Here is a 24,866-nt window from a genome sequence, read left to right as displayed (position 1 = left end):
TACGACCTTTTTGGCCAGTAGAGGCCTCTATCATTCTCTTTGGTTCCGCTATATCATTTCCGCTTTACATTTTCACATTCCCGCCATCATCGAGTACGGTAGGAAAACGTCGTGTGTGTGTGGACCACACTGTCAACAATATAATATTGGGGCCACCGAATGCCGGCAAAAAAAAACAATTTTACTACTCCCTTAGGACTTATATAGAGATATATTTTTATTTTATTTTAAAAGTTTCGGTTCAAGGATATTTCATTCGGGTAAGTGTTTTTTGCCTTGTAATTAAGTTTAGACGATGTTTTCACCTCCATCAAATGGCAAACAAGCAAATTAGCCAGTTAGTTAGCTAGCAGACGTTATATCCTCGGCCTTTTTAGTAGCCAGCTATCGTGCAGGGGAAATGGCTAGACTAGGTTCAATGTGCAACTATCCAGTTGTGTTTTGCTGAGTTGATAGGGGGCGTCAATCTCATTTTATAAAATTCAGTTGGCCCCGTTTTGTTAGCAAGCCAACGTTAGCTGTACAGTCGCTTAACGTTAGCTAGTTAACTGACCCGCGTGTAATGGTTGGGTCCTCCCCCTATGTCCCCAGAACTGATATAACGTCAAGTTAGCTAGCTAGCCATCAGTAACGTCTAGTCGGATTCTTATGACTATCAACTAACGTTAGCTGATCTGACCATCCACATTGAACAAGTAGGTGATACAGTTGAATCTATAAACTCATCATATTTTCATGCAATCGATTCCATAACGTTGCAGTAGCTAAACATCGTTATGCCAGTTCAATTATTAACCAGGTAGCGTTAACGCTAACATCGCAAACTATTCTGACATCCAGCTAAAACCCTACATTTACAGAGCTATCTGAGAGCATGCCCATCTCTAACGTTAGTTCCCTATGCAAATCAACTAAATTTGTTAACTACATTTCAGCAATTAGATTTACCAATAATGTTACCTATGCTTGCAACTTTAGCCACAATTAGGGTGTTAGGTTTCTGGTGTTATACTGAGTATTTCATGTTGTAGAGCAGCTTTTCAGGAACACAGAACAATTTATTTCATGAGGATAGGATTTTCTATTGCTGAGATGTTTTATTTTTAATTGACCGAAAAGGGTCGCGGACAGGTCATTGATAATCCCTTGTCGACAATAAAGCATCAAATCACCTGTCTGGAATCTCAATTCAATACCTTATGTCCAATATCTGAAGATAGGGTGGCCATATTGTTATGACATAGTCCGGGCTGATGTAGCACACTTTTTTTTTTATTAAATTAATTTGCATGCAATATTATACAAAATAACTGCTGTGAATTAAGCCCATTTTAAGGTAGGATTGTCATTATTAACCAATATTAAATGCTTTATGCAAAACTGAGTTGAAACAATTTATGAAAGTAAACTTTCTGACTTTGTGCAAATTAGATATGTACTATAATATGCTAATTAGTCTATAAAGAATTTATTTAAAATACAGCATGTGAAACCCATTAATTGAAAGTCCGGTGGTCATGAACAAAAAGCAGTGTTATTAATGGCCAATTATTAACAGTTGGGCTGTATGTCACAGTTATGCTGTATTCAGTAGTGCAACTGATTAGGCCTAGAGTGCCAAAAATACACCCAACCCTGTGCCACCTGAATACCCTGTTCCACCTAAAGGTTTCCAAGCAGATAATAGCTGGCTTTTGTCAGATATTTTTTAGGAAAGCCGCTAAATAATGTTGGCATGGGCTAATTGTCCGGGAGAAGGGAAAAAATCCCATTGCGAAATGATGCCTTTTAGCCTATTAATTGATAGAAATACATTTGACTGGTTGTGCTTATCGGTCTATAGGTTAATTTAGTGGAATTAGTTTGCCGTGTGTGGACAGTATGCTGTGTTCGTTATGTATCTTATTTATTACATGCATACAGATACAAGGCCTTTGAGTGGGAAATCTATCATACAACGTAGGAGCTGCTGCTGCAGCATCCTGTGGTGCTTTCCAGACAATTGGGAACTCTGGGGAAAAGTACGAAGTGAAATTATGGCGTCCGTGATCTTTACATCGAATGTCAAGAGTTCTAGAAAGAGACTCGAGTTGGAATTCTGTGTTGGAGGACCATACAAATATAATTTTTCCCAGTTGTGTCTTGAATGCACTAAAGTCCCAGTTGTTTTGAATGTGGGATCAAATCGCAGCAGAAGGCAGGCTTCATCAGCATGTCACACACCACTTTGCAAGAGCTGGAGGCAGTATGCATTTTGAAAATGTATGCTTGTATAGAACAAAAACATATATAAATGCAACAATTTCGTAGATTTTACTGAGTTACAGTTCATATAAGGAAATCGGTCAATTGAAATCAATTTATTAGGCCCTAATCTATGGATTTCCAATGACTGGGCAAGGGTGGGCCTGGCAGGTCATAGGCCCACCCAGACTGAGGTCCTGAGTGCTCTGGAGCAGGTTTTCATCAAGAATCTATTTTGTACTTAACTCTGTTAATCTTTCCCTCGATCCTGACTAGTCTCCGTCCCTTCCACTGAAATCGGAAAGGAGCTAAATATGCAGGTTTAAAAATATATACTTCTGTGTATTGATTTTAAGAAAGGCATTGGTGTTTATGGTTAGGTTCAGTCGTGCAACGATTGTGCTTTTTTTTCTTGCAAATGCGCTTTTGTTAAATCATCCCCCAGCGTTGCATCGATTGATTATATGCAACGCAGGACAGGCTAGATAAACTAGTAATATCATCAACCATGTGTAGTTAACTAGTGATTATGATTGATTGTTTTTTTTATAAGAGAAGTTTAATGCTAGCTAGCAACTTACCTTGGCTTCTACTGCATTCGTGTAACAGGCAGGCTCCTCGTGGAGTGCAATGAGAGGCAGGTGGTTAGTGTTGAACTAGTTAACCATAAGGTTGCAAGTTTGAATCCCAGAGATGACAAGGTAAAACATTTGTCGTTCTGCCACTGAACAATGCAGTTAACCCACCGTTCCTAGGCCGTCATTGAAATTAAGAATGTGTTCTTAACTGACTTGCCTAGTTAAATAAAGGTGTAAAAAAAAAAAGATTTCTGCAAAATCTGCATCCAAAAATACCGATTTCCGATTGTTATGAAAACTTGAAATCGGCCCCAATTAATTGGCCATTCCGATTAATCGGTCGACCTCTACTCCAGAAGCCGTATTTTCTTCTGTTGAGCCATTCTGTTGTTGATTTACTTCTGTGTTTTGGGTCGTTGTCCTGTTGCATCACCCAACTTCTGGTGTGCTTCAATTGGCGGACAGATAGCCTTACATTCTCCTGTAAAATGTCTTGATTAACTTGGATTCATTTTCCCATCGACGATAGCAAGCTGTCCAGCAAAGCAGCCCCAAACCATGATGCTCCCTCCACCGTACTTTACAGTTGAAATGAGGTTTTGATATTTGTGTGCTGTGCCTTTTTTTCTCCACACATAGTGTTGTGTTTTCCTTCCAAACAACTCAACTGTAGTTTCATCTGTCCACAGAATATTTTGCCAGTAGCGCATCCAGGTACTCTTTTGCCGCAATGTTTTTTTTGGACAGCAGTGGCTTCTTCTGTGGAGTCCTCCCATGAACACCATTCTTTGTTTAGTGTTTTACGTATCGTAGACTCGTCAACAGAGATGTTAGCATGTTTATGAGATTTTTGTTAGTCTTTAGCGGACACTGTAGGATTCTTCCTAACTTCTTGACGCACCCATCCCGTTAGCGGGATCATTTTCATCAACACCCGCTGAATTGCAGAGCGCCAAATTCAAATGAAATTACTAAAAATATTTAGTTTTCATGAAATCACAAGTGCAATATAGCGAAACACAGCTTAGCTGGTTGTTAATCCACTTGGCATGTCAGATTTCAATACAGCTTTTTGGCAAAAGCATAAAAAGCGTTTATGTAAGAACATCTCTCTCAGTAGACAAAATGTTACAAACACCTAGCAGCCGAGTAGATTAGTCACGAAAGTCAGAAAAGCAATAGATTAAATCACTTACCTTGGATAATCTTCGGAGGTTTGCATTCACAAGACTCCCAGTTACACAAATGTTCCATAAAGATTATTTTTATATCCAAAATACTTCCATTTGTTTGTCGCGTTATGTTCAGAAATCCACAGGCTCGAGCAGTCACGACATCGCAGACAAATTCCAAATTGTATCTGTAATGTCCACAGAAACATGTCAAATGTTTTTTATAATCAATCCTCAGGTTGTTTTTAAAATATATAATCGATAATATATCAACCGGGACTGTCGCTTTTTCAATAGGAGAGGGAGAGACCATGGCTGCCCCACTCTGTTGCGCAAGCAAAACTCTGTGAACACCCAGCTATCCACTGACGCAATGTTATCTTTCTCGCTCATTTTTCAAAATAAAAGCCTGAAACTATGTCTAAAGTCTGACACCTTGAGGAAGCCATAGGAAAAGGAATCTGGTTGATATCCCTTTAAATGGAGGCAAGGCATCCAATGGAATAGAGAGCTTTCAGGAAAAACTTTACTTCCTGGTTTTCGCCTGCGATATCAGTTCTGTTATACTCACAGACAATAGTTTGACAGTTTTGGACACTTCAGAGAGTTTTCTATCCTAATCTGACAATTATATGCATATTCTAGATTCTGGGCCTGAGAAATAGGCAGTTTCATATGGGTACTTTTTTTAATAGCCAAAAACAAAAAGCCTGCCCCCTACACTCAAGTTAACCTCATTGAGAATTCTGCTCTGTGCTCTTGCAGTCACCTTTGCAGGATAGCCACTCCTTGGGAGCGTAGCAACAGTGCTGAACTTTCTCCATTTACAGACAATGTCTTACCGTGGACTGATGAACATAAAGGCTTTTAGAGATACTTTTGTAACCGTTTCCAGCTTTATGCAAGTAAAAAATTTGTAATATTCTTTCGAGGCATGGTTCACATCAGGCAATGCTTCTTGTGAATAGAAAACTCAAATTTTGAGGTTTTTTTTATAGGGCAAGTCTTGCCTCATTGATTGGACCATTTGCTTTTGGAGAAGTCATTAGCCTAGAGGTTCACATACATTTTACAACCTACTCTGTGAATGTTTAAATATATTCAATATAGACAATAAAAATACAATAATTTGTGTGTTAAACACTGTTTTCCTATCGTTGTGACTTAGCTGAAGAACAGATCAAATGTTATGACCAATTTATACAGAAATCCAGGTAATTCCAAAAGGTTCACATACTTTTTCTTGCCACTGTATATATTTTAAGAATATGTCCTTCTACTTTTCCCTTCCATTAAGGTTGTTTTGGAGAGCACCACCCTGACAGTCACCAATGGCAGTTGCAGTGCCCAAACTCTCCAGTGGTGCTGTTGTCAAAATCCGCTACAACAGCATAGATGTGGGCACCACTCGATGGAAGGAGGGGACCTTTGAGGTTCTTGAGAAGGATAACAAAGTCAACCTGTGCCTGAAGTTTAGTGCCGGTGGTGCAGCCAAAAATTTCCAGGTATTGTATAATAGTGTTTTTTTCCCCATACGTGCTCATTTCACGTAACAAAATTGCATGCTTACATTGGACTTGAATAGCTGAGAAATTCTGTTTGTTAAGGCAGTCTGAATGTATATGTTCATTATATATTTCTATGCTTTCAGCTCAACCATAATGTGAATAATGTCGTGATGCAGCCCATACACACTATGAGACGAATTGTGGTGACTCTGAAAGATGACAGCATAGTCACCCTTGAGAGAGTTCCCCCTGTTGTGGCTGAGAAAATGAAAGAATACCTTGAAAAGCTGAAGCATGGAAAATCAACCGGTAACAATCTATTGGAAATCATTAATTATTATTATATTTTTTAAAGACTTAAGCTGTTTCTTAAAGTTGCAGCATGATTTACTGTGGACCAGTCCCTCTGCTGGAAAGTAAGTGTTGTTTTCTGGTAGTTCTAAAGACCTCCCAGGGAAGTGCCAGCTTTGGTGTGCTCGGGAATCGATCCGTAAAGAATGAGACCAGTCCGCATGGAGAAAGACAGGTAAATAATTGCGTTTAGAAAACACCTGTCATTTAAAACCACACTAAGTACCTCTGACAAGCTCATCCACTTAAACTCTGCCTCTTTATCAAGACAACACCCAGACGACCCATTGTGGACAACAGGGAGGAGACGACGACCCGCAAGCCCCTGGGTAGCCCCAGCAGAGTGACCTCCACACCTGCCCGCAGTGGGCTGTCTGAGAACAGGTAGTCATTCCCTCCTACAGAGGGAAATCATATCTTTTTTTTAGCTCCACATTAAATTACTTCACCAATCATGCGGTGTGGACAGAGCAGCGTGCTATGGAGCGGGCAAGCTGTAGCCCAGTGAGTTGTTTACATACGTGGTGGAAAGTGTAGGGCAATGACAATTTTGCTGGTGGGGAGAGGGGGTGGAAGAGATTTGGCTTGAAGCACTGGGCATCTTGTGATGACATGCATTATCTAAATTAGGCCCATAGAATTATTCCTACGGAGGAGTGGCTTCTATGGAGGAACTTTGAATGTTTTTGAACTTCAGTTGGCTTAACGTTGGACCAGAGAAGCTAACAAGCTTGTGTGTGCAGAGTGGCACCAGAATTAAAAACACATCTTACTTTTTTGTAGTTTAATAAATCCAATGTGAAAGGTGAGGATAACTATAGTATCCCTAACTAGCATTAAAAAAAGTTAATCCATTCTTGTCATGGAAAATCTATCTCCTTATCTTCTGAGTCACGCTTGTAATATCGGTAGGCTACAGATTTTCAGCTGGCTGGCAGACAATGAAAGAAGTTTGGTTAATAGAGGGAGGGCTTTGTGTTTTTTGTGGGACTGGGGGGGAAATTATGTAACAGAATGTTATTAACTTCTCTGGGATATGTGGGACGCTCCCATCTTTTCCAAAGAAGGAGAGGTGTCACAAAAAAGCATTAAAATTAATCACTAACCTTTGATCTTCACCAGATGGCATGCCCAGGACTCCATGTTAGACAATAAATGTGTGTTTTTGTTTATGTCCAAAAACCTCATTTGAAATTGGTGTTGTGTTCAGAAATGCATTGTCTCAAACAAACATCTGGTGAAAGTGCAGAGAGCCACATCAAATTACAGAAATACTCAACATAAACGTTGATAAAAGATACAAGTGTGAAACACTCATTTAAAAAAACTTCTCCTTAATGCAACCGCTGTGTCAGATTTCAAAAAGGCTTTACGGTAAAAGCACACCATAAAAGTATGTTAGGTCAGCTCCTAGCCACAGAAAAACATAAAGCCATTTTCCAACCAAGGAGATGTGTCACAAATGATAAATGTTCACTTACCTTTGATCTTCATCGGAATGCACTCCCAGGAATCCCAGTTCCACAATAAATGTTTGTTTTGTTCCATTTATGTCCAAAAACATCCTTTTTGTTCGCGTTTAGTACAGTAATCCAAATGTACAATGCGTGAGCACTTAGTTCAGACAAAGTAAAAAAAGTTCTATTACAGTTCGTAGAAACATGTCAAACGATGTATAGAATCGATCTTTAGGATGTTTTTATCATGAATATTCAATAATATTCCAACCGGACAATTCCTACGTCTTTCGAAATGAAAGGGAACGCTGCTCGCTCTCACGGCCGCGCGTATGATTTAGCTCATGGCATTCTGCCAGACCCCTTTGCCAAACAGATCTTATTGGCTCCCCCTTCATAGTAGAAGCCTGAAACCATGTTCTAAAGACTGTTGACATCTAGTGGAAGCCTTAGGAAGTGCAATATGACCCCATAGACACTGTATATTGGATAGGCAAAGACTTAAACCTACAAACCTCAGATTTCCCACTTCCTGGTTGGATTTATTTCTTGAGTTTTTGCCTGCCTTATGAGTTCTGTTATACTCAGACATCATTCAAACAGTTTTAGGAACTTCAGTGTTTTCTATCCAAATCTACTAATTATATGCATATACTAGCTTTTGGGCCTGAGTAGCAGGCAGTTTACTCTGGGCACCTTATTCATCCAAGCTACTCAATACTGCCCCCCCAGTCCCAAAGAAGTTAACTGGTTCCCATGCCTTTAAAATAACGGTTATGTTCTGGAACAGTATAGATCACTTCTGTTCTTATTCTGTTCCTTAACAAAATGTATTTTCTAATGTTCTGTTCACTGAACCAGTTCCAACCCTTGATGAAAATACCCTCAAATTAAAGCTGACAGTCTAAACTTTAACCTCTATAGTAGAGGTCGACCGATTTTATGATTTTTCGATAACGATTATTGGAGGACCAAAAAAGCCGATGCCGATTTTTATTTGTAATAATGACAATTACAACAATACTGAATGAACACTTATTTTAACTTAATATAATACATCAATAAAATCAATTTAGCCTCAAGTAAATAATGAAACGTGTTCAATTTGGTTTAAATAATGTAAAAACAAAGTGTTGGAGAAGAAAGTAAAAGTGCAATATGTGCTATGTAAGAACTAACGTTTCAGTTCCTTGCTCAGAACATGAGAACATATGAAAGCTGGTGGTTCCTTTTTAACATGAGTCTTCAATATTCCCAGGTAAGAAGTTTTAGGTTGTAGTTATTATAGGAATTATAGGACTATTTCCCTCTATACCATTTGTATTTCATGAACCTTTGACTATTGGATGTTCTTATAGGCACTTTAGTATTGCCAGTGTTTTACAAGATAAGTTTAATGCTAGCTAGCACCTTACCTTGGCTTACTGCATTCGCATAACAGGCCGTCAGTCTCCTTGTGGAGTGCAACGAGAGGCAGGTCGTTATTGCGTTGGACTAGTTAACTGTAAGGTTGCAAGATTGGGTCCCCCGAGCTGACAAGGTGAAAATCTGTCGTTCTTCCCCTGAACGAGGCAGTTAACCCACCATTCCTAGGGCGTCATTGAAAATAAGAATGTGTTCTTAACTGAATTGCCTAGTTAAATAAATGTATACATTTTTTTGGGGGGGGGCAAATCTGCGCCCAAAAATACCCATTTCCGATTGATATGAAAACTTCGGCCATTCCGATTAATCGTTCGACCTCTACTCCATAGTCATTGCAACATTTCAAATCCAAAGTGCTGGAGTACAGAGCTAAAACAACCCCAAAATAATAATTCACTGTCCAAATACTTTTGGACCTCACTGCATGTCATTTAGCAGACGCTTTTATCCAATGTGACTTAGTAATGCGTGCATACATTTTACATGTGTGGCCCCAACGGGAATCGAACCCACAACTCTTGGCGTTGTAATCTCATTGCTCTACCAAATGAGTCACAGGACCACTTTGCAACACAACCTCTGTCCCAAATCTCCTCCCCTCTCACTAGCCTTTCCACTGAGAGAACATTTCTACACTTGACAGTGGCATTCGTTTTTTTTTGTATTTATTGGTCTCGTAACCAATCTTAATGCTGTGTTTGCCCCCTCAGGAATGAGAAGAGGAAGAGACTCCATATCTTTGACTGTGACCTGACTGAGGACTACCCCAAGGAGAATGACTCATCCAGGTATGACAAAGCCAATATGTTACTCTACCAAGCAAAGTTTTGGGTTGATTTCACATCCCTTCCTGTCAATTTAGGAATTGAAATGCTGTCCTATGAAAATGTCTTGTCTGTAGTCCACTGACCGATATTGACCAGGAATGTACCATACACTGCTACCATTACTGGGATCTGAACACTATTCTATGGGAAATAAATTTGGGGCAATGGTAGTGAAACCATTGTCTTCCACTTAATTTAAACTGTTCTCTTTAATCTTATTTTATATCAGCAACAACAAGGCCACGTCGGACCCCTCCAGGAAATTTCTGCTGAGCTGCAAAGACAAGCTGAAACAGGCGGAGGAGAACCGTAGCTCAGGTGAAGACCCTCAGTCAGTCTGCTACACATACAAAGTGGGGATGTCCTTCTCCGGACTAGAACAGAAGCGTCTCCAGGCGCCCTGTCTTTACCTGACATTACTGACTTTATTGTCCCCATGAGGAAATTTTGTTGCAGAGTCATGTACACGTCTGATAACTGTCTGGCTTTGCCAACAGTTTCACTGGTCCAGGCACCACTTCAGCCCACGTCATTCTACGGCAGCCGATCGCGACCAAAGACTACTCTGCGAGTCAATCCTTTCTAGACAGGTAAGTAAAAAAAAAAATAATAATAATGTTTTACCTTTATTTAACCAGGTTGTTCCATTGTTGTTAATGATGCATTAGAATGTATTTTTAAGATGCTGCCACCCCCCCCCCCAATAGGCCATCCACTACATCCCAGACCACCTCGGCTAAGAGAAGTCTCATGTTACCCAATCACTCAACCCCCTTAAAGAAAGTGCGCCCCACTCTGGACTACGGTGGCTGGAACAAACCGAGACCGTCCACTCTGGCCCAGCCCCAGCCTCCACTGCAAGGGTAAGGAGCCACCTCAGGGTTATAGTGGTGATTCTGAAGTTAACCTCCATAGTCAATGAGGGGCAGTTCTAGTGCTGCCTAACTACCAGAAGTTAGTCATTTACTGTAACTGTTCATGCTTGTTATGAGTATGCCAGTACAGACACTTCCATGTCACAACATGTATTCTTACCACCAATGGTTGTAGTGGTGGTACGGATATAGAGTATAACTCAAGTGTCCTCTTAACATCTTTGCTGCAGATTCTCCAACCTGGGCAACACGTGTTACATGAACGCCATCCTCCAGTCTCTTTTCAGCCTGCCATCATTCTCCAATGATCTGCTGAAGCAGGGAATCCCATGGAAGAAGGTCCCATTCAACGCCCTGCTCAGGTAGGCTGGTGTTCGTGTTTCATCAGTCAGCCTCTTCAGCTAATCCCATAACTGAATATAGGAAACTGTCATTAGTTTGATCAGTTCTTTAAATGTCCTCACCTTGTTTCTTCTTAAACACAAAAGATTTCTACTTTTTCCAAGGGATGCACCTTTTAAAAATCTGTTTTGGTGGCTTAGTGATGTCACCAAATTAACTGCTTAGCTGACTTGTGCAACTGCCCTGCGCCCTTATGGACCCCTAACCCCCCCCCCCCCCCCTCCCTTTCTCCTGTGCATGCAGACGCTTTGCCCACTTGCTGGCCAAGAAGGACATCTCGTGCCCCGAGGTGAAGAAAGACCTGCTGAGGAGAGTGAAGAGTGCCATCTCCTCTACCGCCGAGCGCTTCTCCGGATACATGCAGAACGTAAGACCTACAATATTAACACCACCACCACCATTTACTCTTACGCGGCTCGGTATATTCGCTCACATGGTGACTTCCTCATTCTCTCTCTCTATAGGATGCCCATGAGTTTCTGAGCCAGTGCCTGGACCAGCTGAAGGAGGACGTGGAGAAAATGAACAAGAGCTGGAAAAGCGAGTCTGCAGCGGCCGCGTGGGATGAGCCTCCCCAGCAGGCGGCCGCAGCCCGGCCCGGGGAGGAAGCGGACACCTCGCGCATCTACACCTGTCCTGTGGTGGTTAACATGGAGTTTGAGGTGCAGCACACCATCACCTGCAAAGAGTAAGTGAGTTGCCCCCTTTTCAGACTGTGGATTCCTGGGTGGTAAGTCTCTACCTTGATGGTAAATAAAATAACGCATCTCCATTACATACAAATGTCAAGATTTTCTCTTGAGTCCATCCCTTTTAGTTTTTGTGATGTTACCTCTACAAAGCATATGAAATTGTTCTAAAGACTCACTGAATGTCATGTTATTAATGACAAATCATAACAAAGGTTGTGCTGTTATGTGTGGTTTCAGCTGTGGCGAGGTGGTGACCAAGCGGGAGCAGTTCAACGACCTGTCCATTGACCTGCCTCGCAGGAAGAAGACCATCCCTCTCCGGTCCATCCAGGACTCTCTGGACCTCTTCTTCAGGGTGTGTGCCCACTGTCCCCACAAACCACCACATGTCTATCTATCTATCTATCTCTGAAACAGTCCACATAATATTTAAATCATAATATCACGTAGATGAGTTACAATTTCTTTCTGTGTATTCCAGATCGAGGAAATAGAGTATTCGTGTGAGAAGTGCAGCGGGAAAGTGGCGACGGTGACTCATAAATTCAGCCGACTCCCCAGGTGCTCCCATTTGTCTACAGCGGGGATCTTTTAGCCCTGGTGTTAAGAACACCAACTCCGTACTAAGCTGATCATTCACCTGGGTTGTGTCTTATTTTAAATTTCTGTTTATTCCCTATATAGTGCACAGGAGTAGGGTGTAATTTGGGCCATTGCCATGACCAAATTGAATGAGAAAGAGGTAACCCTACATCGCTTTCTATCCTTTCCCTCATGCAGAGTTCTAATTCTGCACCTGAAGCGCTACAGCTTCAACGCCCAGCTGTCACTGAACAGTAAGCTAGGCCAGCAGGTGATGATCCCCCGCTACCTCACGCTGCTGTCCCACTGCACGGACGACACTCGCCCCCCACTCAGTCTGGGCTGGAGCGCAAACGTCGCCATGTAAGAACTCCCCCCCCACACACACACACAAGCACACTTGGAGACTGTCAAATTGTTTGGGGCAATGTTCACTTTTTATTTTGAAGTCACCACACAGATGGGTCTTCAATGTTATTTGGACATTTATCACAGCACGTGAATATTTTGTTTTCTAACCTACCACGCTTTGTTTTATTAAAAAAAAAATTGTACAGGTCACGAACACTGAAGGCCTCCCAGTCGGTGAACTCCTCCTCACTACTTCGGTAAGCCAGTCTCTAACAACATGGAATCACTAACACCCACTTTTACATCCAACCCAGGAAGGCCGATCATGTTCACTGTAAGTCCAATGTTTCCTTGGTGAGGCGCAAAAGTGTGGATGTTTGGTTCTTCTAACTACTGTTTTCATTTCCTTCCACCAGGAAATTGTCTCTGAAGGCGGGGGGCAGCTCCAGCACTATCCTGGTGGACTCTGACAGCGAGGAGGAGCTGAGCCGGAAGGTGGTGAGCCGCAAGCGCCGCCTCAGCGACTGTCTGCCCGATGACAGAGCAGATGAGGTTGGGGCACCAGAGGGATTGGGGGGGATATACATTACTACACCCTAACCGCTGACACATGCGGGGCCAGGTTGAAAGTGTGTGACATGATGAGCTCTGGCTGTGTTTAGGTCCAGCGAGGCGTCCACCAGACAGACGCGTCAGACTTCAACAGCATCAACGATGAGGAAATGCTGGCGGCGGTGCTGGAGATGAGTCGCCAGGACGCTGGGCTCTCCTGCCACGCCCCTGAGGACGAGCCAACCAGCAGCCCTGACACGGGCTTCGGCGACACCGTCGTCCAGGAGATGAACTACCGCCCAGACCTGCTGGAGACGGACACTAAGCCGTCTGCAGGTAACCACCAATCTCAGAAACACAGACACACCAGCCAGGAGGGAAAGGCTTAAACAGTTCACAAAAATTATTTTGAGACTACACACCAAAACAGCTCTCTGTAGTTACTTACTAGATGCCCATTCATTTCATTGAACTATGCTATTTTAAGACTATAAACTTGAATTATACAACACGCATGCAGAAGCCTCTGGTTTTACCAACCCATGCAAAACGGAGTGTGTATCTGTGTGTGTGTAGACGTGCTGGACTCCCTGGACCTGACCATGGATGAGAACAAGGAGAACCAGACCCCCGAGGGGGTGCAGGGGGATCTGGACTGGGTGCAGCAGTATGGCTTGGAGCAGGAGAGGGAGGAGCAGGAGCTGCAGCAAGCCCTGGCCCAGAGCCTGCAGGAGCATGTAAGACTCAACACACACTAGGACATTAGAGAGAGACCCCCTATACAGCTCTACCATTGGACATTTTACTGTAGGGGAAACCTGATGTTGGTGGTTCACCAACGTTTTTGTAATGTAGGCTAATCCTCCTTCCGCTTCTGTAATGTGTTTTCTTGTGGATCACAAAAAATCTGTCTTGAGCTCAGACCCACCGTCACTAGCACGTGCTCCAGCAGGTATATCTCACTAGTCACCCCCAAAACCTTTTGGCTGCCTTTCCTTCCAGTTTTCTGCTGCCAGTGACTGGAATGAATTGCAAAAATTGCTGAAGCTGGAGACTTTTATTCCCCTCACCAACTTTAAACATGAACTATCTGATCAGCTAACCGATTGCTGCTGTACATAGTCCATCTGTAAATAGCCCACCCAATCTACCTATCTCATCCCCATATTGTTTTTATTTACTTTTCTGCTATTTTGCACACCAGTGTCTCTACTTGCACATCATCTGCTCATTTATCACTCCAGTGTTAATCTGCTAAATTGTAATTACCTCGCTACTATGGCCTATTTATTGCCTACCTCACGCCATTTGAACACACTGTATATAGACTTATTTTTTTTTTCCGAATGTGTTATTGACTGTACGCTTGTTTATTCCATGTATACCTCTGTGTTTGTGTCGCACTGCTTTGCTTTATCTTGGCCAGGTCGCAGTTGTAAATGAGAACTTGTTCTCAACTAGCCTACCTGGTTAAATAAAGGTGGGAAGAAAAAAACTATAGGGCCAATGTTACCTATGTGAACCTTTGATAGAGCCTGACAGTACAGCTGGTTATTGCATCACCACGATGCAAACCTGACCTTTGCAACGTGTGGTTTCTCCTACAGGAAGCCCAAGAGATGAGGGAGGACGACGACCTCAAGAGAGCCACAGAGCTCAGCCTGCAAGGTACAGCATAGACACTGCTACCCCTTTTTATGCCAATACGCAGCTTCACTAAAGTAAAGAGGTGTGTGTGTGTGTGTGTATGTTTGCACATTTTTACATGTCTTGATTCTCCCTCGTTTTTCTCCGCCGTCCCAGAGTTCAACAATTCGTTGCCGGAGCTGCTGTGTTCAGACGAGGACTCTGGAAACGAGGAGGTGCTGGATATGGAGTACAGCGACGCAGAGACCGAAGATCTGAAAAGAAATGCTGAGGTACGAAGTCTCCCTCCTACTTTTCTCTCACACTAACCTTCACCAGGTTAGTGTCATTTATCAACTGCATACATTTCACAAAATTCCTAGGATTTGCATGTCAACAAATTATTGGGATTTCTCAAACGTGTCGTATGCAACATATGCGCATGTTTTCATTGCTTTAATCAGAGCCCTACGATGTTTGTGCGCTCGTGGAGAGCTTTACAGCCCCGCCTGGAAAATGCAATTTTATGGTAACAAAAACATCTTCATTTGCTGTATGATTTGAAGATGTTGAAACTAGACCATGAGTGTTTCTAAAAAATGCAATTTGATCAGATTTCTGTAGAAGTATGGGCAGAATGTTTTTAAATCTTTTAAAATTAAATGCTACAGGCCACACTTCTATGGAAAATACAAATTGTTCAGTACTTTGTTTATCTTGCTTTCATATAGGTTCTGAGATTAAATAGGCTACGATGTCGCACTCCTATCGCGATACTGTAGCCAAACAATACTGTCAAATATTTTAAATAGACAACCGGTCTATTTACTTTCAAGCATGCTTGGCTATTGAATGAGAGATGGCTAAATGGTAGCGTAATATTTGTTGCGTAGCAGAAATAAACCAGTCGTGTCAGAAAAGGAGACATGTCCCGCAATATGATTATGATTTAGGCCTATATAATAAAAGTAAAAGAAATATATTAGGGAATATGCTGCTATGTGATCTCCTTACCAACGGCAAATGCATCTGTTTTATCATTAGGTCTATGTTTTAATGTTTTTATTAGCCTACCATTATTATAATTCCCATACATCAAACACCTCAATTTCCCCCAAAATAACAATATTTTCTTGCAATACAGTTGATCAACCACTAGAAGTTATGCATGGAGATGCGCAGACTATTTGACCTAATCTGAGGTGTTTGTTGTGCCTGCCATCGGTTGAAACATAGCATGCTCTTGCATACATGGTAGGTGTCTTATTTTGGCGGATGAAATGTACTAAAATGGTGCACACATCATAGAATTTTGACCTTGAATGGGAATGTCTGTTAAGTTATACTGTCAATCCTCCATAGGAAACAGATTTTGAAATCATAGAAATGTAGATAATAGAATACACATGACCAATTAAGTTGACGGTGGGTGGACCGGCGGCTATCTTTGTGGTTGAAAATATAAGTTACAATTTCAATGGTGTGTACTAGAGGTCAACCGATTTTATGATTTTTCAACACTGATACCGATTATTACTGGACCAAAAAAAAACTGATACGATTCATCAGCCAAATTATATATATATATTTGGAATGACAATTTCAATAATAATGAATGAATAATAACCACTTTTATTTAATATAATACATAATCAAATGAATGTAGTCTCAAATAATGAAACATGTTCAATTTGGTTTAAATAATGCAAAAAACAAAGTGTTGGAGAAGCAAGTAAAAGTGCAATATGTGCCATGTAAAAAAAAAGCTAACGTTTAAGTTTTTTGCTCAGAACCTTGAACATATGAAAGCTGGTGGTTCCTTTTAAACATGAGTCTTCAATATTCCCAGTTAAGAAGTTTTAGGTTGTAGTGCAGAAAGCAGTGCTTGTCTGCATGTTCCCCTGTAAGTCTGCTCTTTCGCTTATCATAAATGATCCCCACCTCACTGAACACTCTCTCGCTTGGACCCGAAGAAGGTGGGGGACAAACTTCTTTCTGAGTGATTGTAATCTGTCCTCATTCTGCCACTCCAAAGGCAAGCTGCTCTTTCTGTCAATGACAGGTGTCGTGGAATTTCAGTACTGAGAGAGACTTGGTCATTTCTTCAAACAATCGTCTTCATTTAATATCGATTCATTATTTGCAATAGTTAGACTGTCAGCCCACCAGTCTTGACTGACTGTTAGGCTGAGAGTCTAGCCTTTACAGACGATGCACAGTTTTTATAGAGGCTGTCCACCAGACTGGGTGGCTGATCTACCCCGGACTCTATCTCTTTGCACCTGGTTCTGGGTCTTCCTCTTCACTCGTCCCTTCTGCTGTGGCTCTGGGATTTGGTTTCCTTAGTAGGCCAGATTCCTCCTTCAGCCACTCTTTTGCTTTCTTTAGTGCTGTCCCTGAGGTGAAGGCCTAGCTCTTGTAACGTGGATCCAGGACAGTTGCCAGCACCAGGCACTTTGTCTCCTCGGCCTTGGAGAACCGCCTCGTCAGACTGTCCGAGATGGTCTTCCTTAAAGTTTTGATGCCTTGAGTAGAAGAACCCTCCTGCTGCAGCTTCAGCAGCGACACACTGGGGATGATGCAAGTGGCTGTAGAGTTGGAGTGGCTCATCTCCAGTGTCGCCTCCATAGGTGCCAGTCTCTCAATTGAGTTAGAGACAATGTCCCACTGTGCAGCAGACAAACTGCTGACGTGTCCGTATTCACCTGCATACACATTCAGTGCACGCCTCTGTTCAAACATCCTCTGCAACATGTGTAGTGTTAAGTTCCAGCGAGTTTAAACTGCTTGGATGATGCTTGGATGATGCTGTGTTTGGGAAGGCCCAAGCTCTTCCTGAATGGACCTCAGCCTTTGTTTGGCCAGTACAGAGTGGTCAAAGTGAGTTGCACAGCTCTTCAACATGGCATTAATGTTTAGCACAGCTCTCTGACTGGATAGGCCATCATTGATTACAAGCTATAGGGTATGTGCACTGCAGCTGATGTCTGGAAGCACTGCCAGTCTCATACCTTTCACCATGTTTGCCCCACTGTCCCTGAGGACCAACACTACACATTCTGTGTGGATGTCCCAGTATTCCAACACGGTTAAAAACATCTCTCTGGTGCAGTTTCCTGTGTGTGATCCAGTCATAGTCTTGACATTCAGCAGTCTGCTTTCTTGTTCAGACATTGCCAAAGAAATGTCCATTAAGGCTCATCAGGGACTCTGTCGTGCCTGACCAGCAGTCAGTTGTGAATGCAATGTGTGGAGCGTTCACTGGTGCCACCAGATTCTTCACTTTCATCAACTCTCATGTGTTTTATCTTGCATTTCTGTGCAGTAAAATGTTTCCTCTTTGATCCTGTACAGGGGTTCAGCAAGAGTAATCAGCCGCTGAAAACCAACGTCAGACACCACTGTGAATGGCTGATTGTCAGTGGCAATCATCTCAATAATTGCTTCAAATCATACCGTCTGTGTTTCAAAATACCCGGGTATAACGGTATATCGCCCAAGATGAGTGGAGTCTTTGCTAGTCTTGTTAGTGCCTTTTCTAACATGTCCCCCAAGAACTCAATAAAGCATCTGGCACAACTACGCACCATTTTAGTTCTGGGTGTCTAAGATTAAGTAGGGAGAAACGGCCCAGCTGAACACCTTCCTTTCTTGTTCCCAGAGCGGAGACTTGGCCAACTCGTTCCGGCTGATCAGTGTAGTCAGTCACATCGGGAGCAGCTCCTCCTCTGGTAAGCACTGCCCTGCCTATAGACCACAGTCTGCTAAGATACAGTATATGGCCAAGCTACGAGATGCACTCATTTCTGGTAACCACAAATAGCGGTGTAAGAGATGTGAATGTTATGATTTTGTTTTGGTATCGACTGATCTCATAACACAATCTGTTTTTTAAAAAATAATGTAAAGCACAAATGTAAAATTTGTCAGCTGAGGCAGCAACACTGTATATTTGTAGTCTAATATTAACCTATAATTCTATCTCCGGACCCTCAGGCCATTACATCAGCGACGTGTACGACATGAAGAAGCAGTCGTGGCTGACCTATAACGACCTGGATGTGTCGCGCACGCAAGAGGCCACGGTGCAGAGAGACCGTGACCGCAGTGGATACATCTTTTTCTACATGCACAAGTTGGTCTCCCTCTACCAGTTTCAGTTGTGTGCTGGGTTATGTTCATTAGGGCAACAATGTGAAACTTGTCCAATACGGAAGCAGATTTTCATTTTCAGTTTTTATACAGTGTCTCCTACTGATCACAACTCTGTTCTCTTATGGTAAGGGAAAAACCACCAGCCTCTCACTATATTCCCTATACCAGTCTGTGTGACTGATTATAATGCAGTGGAGGCTGAGAGAGACCCAGCTCTAGTAAGCAGGGTTGTCCATACGATTGGCAACTCTGAGCAGAAGCTGGAACAAAATCTCCCGTCTTTCATGCTATAAGAAAATATTATTTGTTGAAATGTCTTTCTGTTTTGTCAGAAAAAAATAAACTGGCAAAGTGAAACCATCTGGTAACTAGACGTTTGCTGTGGGGTTTTAATATCAGAACATTAATAAAACTAAAGTAGTACAATCACTTATGTTGGGAGATATTGTGGGGAACTTAATTGAATGTGTGTATCATATTATGCACTGGAACCCACTATAAGGGGTGTGGATTTGTTTCAGTAAGCCGTGCCTTGACTGACTGCTGTGTGTGTGTGTGTACCTTCTCCTCAGGGATGTGTTTGAGGAGCTGTCTGAGCTAGAAAGGACAGGGGCCGGTGGAGGAGCCTCTGAGGCAGGGAGGACTGTCCTGCAGCCCCTCTGAGCCACCAGTCTGTCATCAGTCACACCAACCAACACACTGAGCTCTCCCCAACAGATGGGTCGGTTTGGGATGAAGGAGAACCTTTCTCCAGTACTACTGATCACATCCACATTTTTCTGTCTTCAGGCACTTTGTGCTTTTTTAAAACAAAACAACAGGCTATGGTAGCTTCTGTCGTGAAGGCAGGCTCAGACGTCAGCACACACAGCCAACGTCCTTCTCGCCAGGACTGTTCAGAAATGAGAGACTGTGCTCTCAAAAGAAAGAAAAGAGACTGTTCTTTCTTTATTAAACACTGAGAGAAATTAGCCCTGAACTTTTCAGGCTTCTTTATTTAATTTTCTATGATTTGTTGTTGTAATATAGTGTTTCTTGGCACACATGATATTAACTGTCATGCATTTAAGAAATTAAATAGTATGTGTCAGATGCTTGATGTTGGTGCTCCTTGGATTGTATGGTTTTTACTTTTCATTTCCAATATAATTTAAATGTATTCTAAAATATATAGTTTAGGGTAAGGAGGGTGTACTTTTTTTATAATAATAATAATATATCCCATTTAGCAGACGCTTTTGTCCAAAGCGACTTACAAGTCGGCTGGGGCCACTACTTTTACATATGGGTGGCCCCAGCGGGAATCGAACCCACGACGCTTGGCGTTGCAAGCGCCATGCTCTACCGACTATACAGTGCATTTGGAAAGTATTCAGACACCTGGATTTCTTCCACATTTTGTTATGTTACAGCCTTATTCTATAATGAATTAAATTGTTTTTTTCCCTCATCACTCTACACACAATAACCATATTGACCAGCAAAATCAGGATTTTAGACATGTAAAATCGGGTTCACTTCCGGGCTCCGGCTGGGCCACTCAAGGACATTCAGAGACTTGTCCTGAAGCCACTCCTGCATTGTCTTGGCTGTGTGCTTAGGATCGTTTTCCGGTTGGAAGGTGAACCTTCGCCTGAGGTCCTGAGCACTCGGGAGCAGGTTTTCATCAAGGATCTCTCTCTACTTTGCACCGTTCATCTTTCCCTCTATCTTGACGAGTCTCCCAGTCCCTGTAGCTGAAAAACATCCCCACAGCATGATGCTGCCACCACCATGCTTCACTGTAGGGATAGTACCAGTTTTCCTCTAGATGTCAGGCTTGACATTCAGGTCAAAGAGTTCAATCTTGGTTTCATCAGACCAGAGAATTTTGTTTCTCATGGTCTGAGTCCTTTAGATGCCTTTTGGCAAACTCCAAGCGGGCTGTCATATGCTTTTTACTGAGGAGTGGCTTCCGTCTGGTCACTCTACCATAAAGGCCTGATTGGTATGCTGCAGAGATGGTTGTCCTTCTGGAAGGTTCTCATCTCTACAGAGGAACTCTGGAGCTCTGTCAGAGTGACCATCGAGTTCTTGATCATCTCTCTGACCAAGGCCCTTCTCCCCCAAATGCTCAGTTTATCTGGGCGGCCAGCTCTAGGAAGAATCCTGGTGCTTCCATACTTCAGGCATTTAAGAATGGATGGAGGCCACTGTTCTTGGGAACCTTCAATGCTGCAGAAATGTTTTGGTACACTTCCCCCAGATCTGTGCCTCGACACAATCCTTCAACCTCATGGCTTGGTTTTTGCTCTGACATGGACTGTCAACTGTGGGACCTTGTATGGACGTGTGCTTTTCCAAATCATGTCCAATCAATTGAATTTACCATAGGTGGACTCCAACTGGTATCAACATAAAGGATGATCAATGAAAACAGGATGTACATGAGCTCAATTTTGGGTCTCATAGCAAAGGGTTCTGAATGCTTATGTTAAATGGGATAGTTCATTTTCACACCACAAATCTAAACCCGCTTTTGCTTTCTCATTATGGGGTATTGTGTAGATTGAGGATTTGTATTTATTTCATCCATTTTAGAATAAGGCTGTAACAAAATGTGGGGAAGGGGTCTGAATACTTTCCAAATGCACTGTATGCTGCGAAATGTGGCGTAATATTTATTTTGTGGCATGGATTTGCCAATTCTGCTTGTATTTGTTTCAAGTCTGTTCATTTGAGTTGGGTGATAAAGGAAGTTTGCAATTTCTTTCAATGATTTACTTATGGACTGTTTGTTGCTGTTTTATTCATGTTTTATAAATCTTAAGCTAAACAGTCGCTTGTCTTTTGTAAGCTTACAATCATAGGAGTTCCCTAGTGTAGGGGTTTTCAAACTGGGGTCTGTACATTTTGTTTCTTTTTTGGATGAACAATATTTAGATGTTTTTTTGCGTAGGGGTGAAATATTATTTTATGAATATCGCTAGCCGCAACAGAATATCATCGTGGATACCATTTTTATGTCTGCGTCTAGTATGGAAGTTGGGAGGTAGTTTAATGAGCCAACGCTATCTAGGGTTAGCGAAATTACAACGTGTACAAAAATGGCTGTCGCTGTTCATCCGACTCGGGAAAGTAGATAAATGGCTTCATGACAAAATCTCAAACTATCCCTGGAGGAAATTAGTAATTGGAGCAAATTAGTTTTTTTTTTTTTTTTGCAATTCTTAGGCGGGCCATCTTAAGTGGTAATTTTCGGGTTGGAGAAGCGATTTATTTTTTAATTATATATATATATATTTATTTTTATTTATTTTTTGCACAAATTAAACTAACTAGATTGAAAGCATGCAGAAAAGATATTGAACTCTATTTTTTTTATAGTGCTGTCTTTTGGGAACTAACAATCAAATAAAAGTCCGAAAAAACGGCCGTTCAGGGCACATCCCTATTGATTAAAAAAAAAAATGTTTGCGCAAAGGAACATAGCATTAGCCATGGCAAAATTGCATAGAATTACAGGAAATTAGCTTTAAAAATGCAAAATTGTCTCTCGGCTCAATGCAAATTTCCAGAAATGCTCGTTTGGCATCAAAACAGCAAAGCTTTCTCAGCTCAATGTAAAAATGTGTAGAATTGATGAAAATTGCTTTACAGCAGCAACATTTTCTCAATGCCGCCAAGGTACACTACCTTTTCTAGCTAATAGACTAGAGTTTACACTTCCTCTTCCAATGAACTGTGTTTAGGTCAAAATAATAAATGTTTACCAAATCTCAACATTTAAAAAAGTTGATTACTTCTACTTGCCATTATCATTCAACTGATAACCAAAAAAAAGTAACATCTTATCATGATGGGGTGGTCCCTGGGTTGCTGGTCCCTGGGCAAGAAAAGTTTGAAATACTTGATCCTAATGCCTCCCAGTAAAGACCTGGTAGTTTATACAGTTGAAGTCGGATGTTTACATACACCGTAGCCAAATAAATTTAAACTCAGTTTTTCACAGTTCCTGACATTCAATCCTCGTACAAATTCCCTGTCTTAGGTCAGTCAGGATCACCACTTTATTATAAGAATGTGAAATGTCAGAAATAAAAGTAGAGAGATTTTATTTATTTTATCACATTCCCAGTGGGTCAGAAGTTCACATACAAGCAATTAGTATTTGGTAACATTGCCTTTAAATTGGTGTAACATTTGAGCGAAATAAGCTTTTTGTGGATATGGAAAAATTCTCTTTTCTTTTTATTTCAGCTCATGAAACATGAGACCAACACTTTACATGTTGCGTTTATTTTTAAGTATATTTTAGCGAAGAATTTTTAAATGTCGGCTCAGATGTCTCCTCACACAATTTTTTTCTCTCCATCTGACAAGGCCAGTATTCACATCTTTTAGACATGCTTTTGCTAAGATTAGGGTTTGGCTAGCTATTTTCTGGTCTCCTGCTTGCATTTAAGTGAGGAGATTGAACGGGTGTCATGTTTACGTGAGTGTCCGATATGGAAAGCAAAGTGGATTAGCAGAGCTTTTTAGTTGTTCAGGCTCCAGTATTTGATTCTTCCTAGAGTGCATTTTAATAAAAATGTATGCGAAAACCAGTTTTAGATTATTTTATTATCATCAATGTCGTGTTATAAGTAGTGTCCACAGTCAGTAGTGCAGTTTGATTGTGAAAATAGAGTGTCTAGTTCCGTAGGTAATAGGCCATCAACAATCACAAAAGGGCTGACATGGTCCGTGACTATCACTTTTGGAAATGGACAGTTAATTAATGGTCAAGGAGTCGTCTGTGCAAGTTTCAAAATCCATTCAATGCAAAAGTCCATTAATTTCGTAGTCCTTCCATTACAGGTGGTTCTTCTTGGTGGTCGGTCACCTGTCTTGGCTACATGTCTTGGTCAGAGGCACCAGGTGTCTGCCGGTGAATCTGAGGAGCTCATTCAGAATGTTGCTTTCCTTCTGCAGCATCTGGGAGTACAGATAGACAACTGTTAAAAGGGAAATCTTTCAATCATTGAAACATTTTTGTATCCCACTGGACAAATCTACATCATTTCAATGTATTTTGTTAACGTATTGTGACATATTATTTTATTTTACCTTTATTTAACTAGGCAAGTCAATTAAGAACAAATTCTTATTTTCAATGACGGCCTAGGAACAATGGGTTAACTGCCTGTTCAGGGGCAGAACGACAGATTTGTACCTTGTCAGCTCGGGGATTTGAACTTGCAGCCTTTCTGTTACTAGTCCAACACTAACCACTAGGCTACCCTGCCGCCCCGTGGAATCAACCTGGAAAATACATTGGATTTGAAAAATGTCAGCAGGTAGCCTACTTTATCGCCTTTCAACCAGCGTTGTCAACAGGGTAAAACTTCAACTTAAATACATCGACTTAACCTGACTAACAGGATGTTGTTACATCACTAATTTCAACATAATCATCAGAACTATGTACACATTGAAATTACATTAAATTCCAAATTTGATTAATCAAATCAAATTTATATAGCCCTTCATACATCAGCTGATATCTCAAAGTGCTGTACAGAAACCCAGCCTAAAACCCCGAACAGCAAGCAATGCAGGAGTTGAAGCACGTTGGCTAGGAAAAACTCCCTAGAAAGGCCAAAACCTAGGAAGAAACCTAGAGAGGAACCAGGCTGTGAGGGTTGGCCAGTCCTCTTCTGGCTGTGCCGGGTGGAGATTATAACAGAACATGGCCAATATGTTCAAATGTTCATAAATGACCAGCATGGTCAAATAACAGGTCTGGGACAGTTAGCATGTCCGGTGAACAGGTCAGGATTCCATAGCCGCAGGCAGAACAGTTGAAACTGGAGCAGCAGCACGGCCAGGTGGACTGGGGACAGCAAGGAGTCATCATGCCAGGTAGTCCTGAGGCATGGTCCTAGGGCTCAGGTCCTCTGAGAGAGAAAGAAAGAGAGAATTAGAGAGAGCATACTTAAATTCACACAGGACACCGGATAAGACAGGAGAAGTACTCCAGATATAACAAACTGACCCTAGCCCCCTGACACATAAACTACTGCAGCATAAATACTGGAGGCTGAGACA

General features: G+C 41.8%; 1 protein-coding gene across 1 annotated transcript; it reads left to right on the top strand.

Annotated features, from left to right (window-relative positions):
• The first annotated feature begins 87 nt into the window (after positions 1–87).
• LOC135519750 (ubiquitin carboxyl-terminal hydrolase 37-like) lies at positions 88–21,612 on the top strand. Its single transcript, XM_064944976.1, is given in 25 exon segments — positions 88–260; positions 5,292–5,499; positions 5,646–5,811; positions 5,940–6,028; positions 6,122–6,237; positions 9,446–9,523; positions 9,792–9,880; positions 10,060–10,110; positions 10,113–10,152; positions 10,270–10,425; positions 10,668–10,799; positions 11,083–11,206; positions 11,304–11,527; positions 11,769–11,886; positions 12,013–12,092; positions 12,312–12,476; positions 12,671–12,721; positions 12,881–13,016; positions 13,127–13,352; positions 13,593–13,753; positions 14,624–14,684; positions 14,820–14,935; positions 18,304–18,373; positions 18,639–18,777; positions 19,370–21,612. Coding segments are annotated over 24 exon segments (2,853 nt in total). The 5' UTR covers positions 88–260; positions 5,292–5,325; the 3' UTR covers positions 19,461–21,612.
• The last annotated feature ends 3,254 nt before the right edge of the window (positions 21,613–24,866 follow it).

This window comes from Oncorhynchus masou, chromosome 29 (assembly GCF_036934945.1).
Source record: "Oncorhynchus masou masou isolate Uvic2021 chromosome 29, UVic_Omas_1.1, whole genome shotgun sequence".
In the NCBI taxonomy this organism is placed as follows: Eukaryota; Metazoa; Chordata; class Actinopteri; order Salmoniformes; family Salmonidae; genus Oncorhynchus; species Oncorhynchus masou.
Note: the sequence above shows the minus strand (reverse complement) of the source record. Positions and strands in the feature narration are given on the sequence as shown.